The following is a 3,235-nucleotide window of genomic DNA, read 5'->3' as shown; positions in this document are numbered from 1 at the left end:
AAAAAAAAAAAAAAAAAAAAAAAAAAAAAAAAAATTGCTGCTTCAACTGAAATACAATATGCAGGGACTTAACTCTGCTTTCTCAGTGACCAAATATCCAACCATATACCAAAAAGGAAGAAATTCTACATCCTAAATTATTTTTCTAAGATCGTTTGGACATTAAGCCGGTTGCAAAAACAGATGATGAACTCTGTAACACTTTTAGGCAAGATGTTGGCCAAATTGATAGATTATTACGATAATGTGTGCTATAGATCATAAATGTTATCTTCCTCATGCTTGGGTTTTGTTTTCTTTTTTAAAACAGTATACTTGATCCTTAGCACCACTCCCCCACCTTTCAGAGAAAAAAAAAAAGGAAAAGGAATTACATTCAGTAGATTACTTTCTCCTTGATACGTCATTTTGAGCTTGGAAGAACAAATGAGATTAGCACAATTAAGGGTAAGATCAATGTAAATAAGGAAAAACAGGAAGGAGGATTAAATCAAATTAACACAGGGCACCAATTTTAATTTTTGTTAATCCCTTATGGGAAGTTAATTAGATGTTACTGTGAGGTTAAAAAGTTACTTGAGTCTGAGAGGTAAAACCCATTTCAAAACATCAGTTTCTAAACCGAACAAAACACAACACCAAAGGGAGAAAGTAAAAACCCATTTCCACACATTTACTAAAACCAGCTGCTCCAGGTTTGAGTGGAAATGTATTATCTCTATAATTGCTTAGCTTTTTATGGTTTTTTTTTGTTTGTTTGACACCTTTGGTGTAATTGCTTAGCTTTTTTTTTTTCCCTTTTTAAAATAATCTTTAACAGAGACAGGATTTCCCCATGTTGGCCAGGCTGGTCTTGAACTCCTGACCTCAAGTGATCCATCCACCTTGGCCTCCCAAAATGCCAAGATTACAGGCCAGGTATACTTGCTTAGCTTTTAATGTAATTTTAATCCCACAGAAAGAAGTATTTCCTTACATGAGCATTCACATTAGCATTCCATGACTTCAGGAATCACACTGTCTCTGCCCAGAAATCTACAGATGAGCATACCCACAATTAAACAATTACAATATAAATCAACATTAAGTTAAATAATAAACATTTAACAGCCCAAATCCTAAATGGTATGAATCCAGTATTACAAAAACAAAAGTATCATTTATAACTGTCATCTTGCACAGCTCTGCATTTTGCTTCTGAAAATATATCTTTTCTACAATTTCAATTGCCACCCAACTTTGTTTCTAAAATTTCAACTTAGAAAGTAGTACCTTCCACTTCAATTCAAAAAACACGTCTGTTTTCAATAAACTTGTTTTAAAATTTCAACACTGGACCTGTCCCTATTTCTTTCCTTCGATAGCTAATTCCTTAATGGGCTACAAATTTAATATTAACAAAGATACTGGCCTTCTTCGAGGCATTATATATAAGAATCCCAGCTTTGTTTTTAGATCTTAACACAGCAGGGGGTGGTTTTTAGGAAATAAAGCTACTTCTAGATATTTTAATAGATATTCCAAGCCGGAATAATATGTTATAACTAAAAACTGGAAAGCTGAAAGTAAGCTTTGGCAATACCCTCATACTTCAAGGCACAGTTCAAAAGTTACCTATTCCAAAAATATTCCTTTTTTTTCTGGAGCCAGAAGTATCATGTCTTGCTCCCAAGTGTTTTGCCCACCCCCACCTTTATACCTATAGCCTTCTGCCTTGTAATATGGTTACTTGCAAATAACTCTTCTTTTGAATGGCAAACTCCTTCCTAAGGGGTGGAGCTGTATTTTGAATTACTTGGACGCTTTATGGAGATACCGTTAATCTAGCAGCTCACCTGCTAGATTACCCACCCCCAACACACCTCTGCACTGAGATTAACGAAATCGTCTAGGTCTGAAAGTATCATCACCTTATGACTCATCCCACTTGGTTTGAGTTCGGCAAATCAATCAACACCTGAACTGACTGCTGTACACAGAGCTCTTCAGAACTCTCAGTGATCGGGTTGAGAATCATCTCCCAGAGGCAGGCCGGAACCCCCGCTCCCCTTCCCCCTTTTCTTCAACTTCTCATCAGTGACGCTCCCACGCTCTCACTCCCACCTTGGAGAACTCAAGCTGCCAAATTCCTTGCTGCATTTACCTAGGGGCGATGGAGGCACATCCAGCCAGCTCTATGTCGCGGCCCCGACGTGCAGCCTATGAAGCGCCCCTTCGTGGTGGCATCCCCGCCCAGAGAGCTCTGTAGCCCTAGCCTGGCCCCGGCCTCACCACCCCCTGCACCCCTTCTGTTCTCGTCGGTCCCATGTCCCCCATACTTGGGTTAGTTCAAGGACTCGGGGCGAGAGAGGGCATGCCGCGCGCCAAGGGACCCAGGCTGAGGCGAGCCCGAGAGGCTCTGCCTCAGGCCCCCGAGGAGGTGCTCAGGGCCCGGCGCAGAGAGGGGCCCACCCAGCGCGAACGCCGGGGCTCCCGGCTTCTCCCGCTCGGCTCGCTGACGTGGGGAACACTGGAAGAGTTCGAGAGAGTCCGGGAGCCTGTCTTGGGCCAGTAGGGAACCGTGAAGTCAGGCGGGCGACCCCCCTCAGCGCAACTCTGCGAGATGCCGGCTGGCTAACCGTTAAGGCGGAAGGAAAGGAGGAGCTTCGGATGCCCTGGCTAGACAGGACGGGCGAGGAGGCTCTCGCCGGCTCCACTGACTCCTCACCTTCATGGCCGCAACCGCCTCGGCTCGGCCGGCAATGCCAGGGAACTCAGCACCATAGCAGCTCCTCGCACTGCCGACCTCCTTCCCTCTGGGCAGCGATTACAGAGCCTCGCGAGACGACCGAGCGTCCGGACGTAAGGGGCGCGGTCACGCTCGCCGCGTGCCCCGTTAAGAGCGCAGAGCGGCGGCCAAGACGACCAATTGGAAGCCTACTGTCGGGGGGCCGGTCACTAGAGCCAATGAAGCGACAGGGATGGGGCGGGGCCTCTGGCGTTTCCTACTGGTGGGAGTGGGAGGACTTCTTTCCGCCGGGAGCGGAGACCGGAGGGCCTGGGCGTGGCGGGAGGCTCGCTCCGGAGCAGCTTTCTCGCCTGGGTGTATGAAATAGGAGACAGCGTCCGCTGAGGAAGCTGCTGCATTTTTCTGGGCTGGGTGGTCAAGTGTCCGGGAAGGGGAGGGCGGGAAGGGCCATGGTAAATTTGAACACGCCGGTTGGCTTGAAGGCTTTTGTTTTGACTGTCAGAGCAG

The 3,235-nt window shown here is 46.4% G+C and overlaps 1 protein-coding gene across 1 annotated transcript in view; it reads right to left on the bottom strand.

Moving 5' to 3' along the window:
* RNF34 (ring finger protein 34) overlaps positions 1–2,880 on the bottom strand; it is a 24,005-nt gene extending 21,125 nt beyond the window's left edge. Inside the window, exon 1 of the mRNA XM_032242209.1 lies at positions 2,708–2,880. Within this exon, the coding sequence (XP_032098100.1) occupies positions 2,708–2,713 (6 nt within the window). The 5' untranslated portion in view covers positions 2,714–2,880. The remainder of the gene's footprint in view (positions 1–2,707) is intronic.
* Positions 2,881–3,235: the final 355 nt, after the last annotated feature.

Source organism: Sapajus apella, unplaced genomic scaffold (genome assembly GCF_009761245.1).
Source record: "Sapajus apella isolate SASKATOON/1434 unplaced genomic scaffold, GSC_monkey_1.0 scaffold2, whole genome shotgun sequence".
Classification (NCBI taxonomy): domain Eukaryota; kingdom Metazoa; phylum Chordata; class Mammalia; order Primates; family Cebidae; genus Sapajus; species Sapajus apella.
The sequence above is the reverse complement of the archived record's forward strand: the minus strand, read 5'-3'. Positions and strand labels throughout refer to the sequence as shown.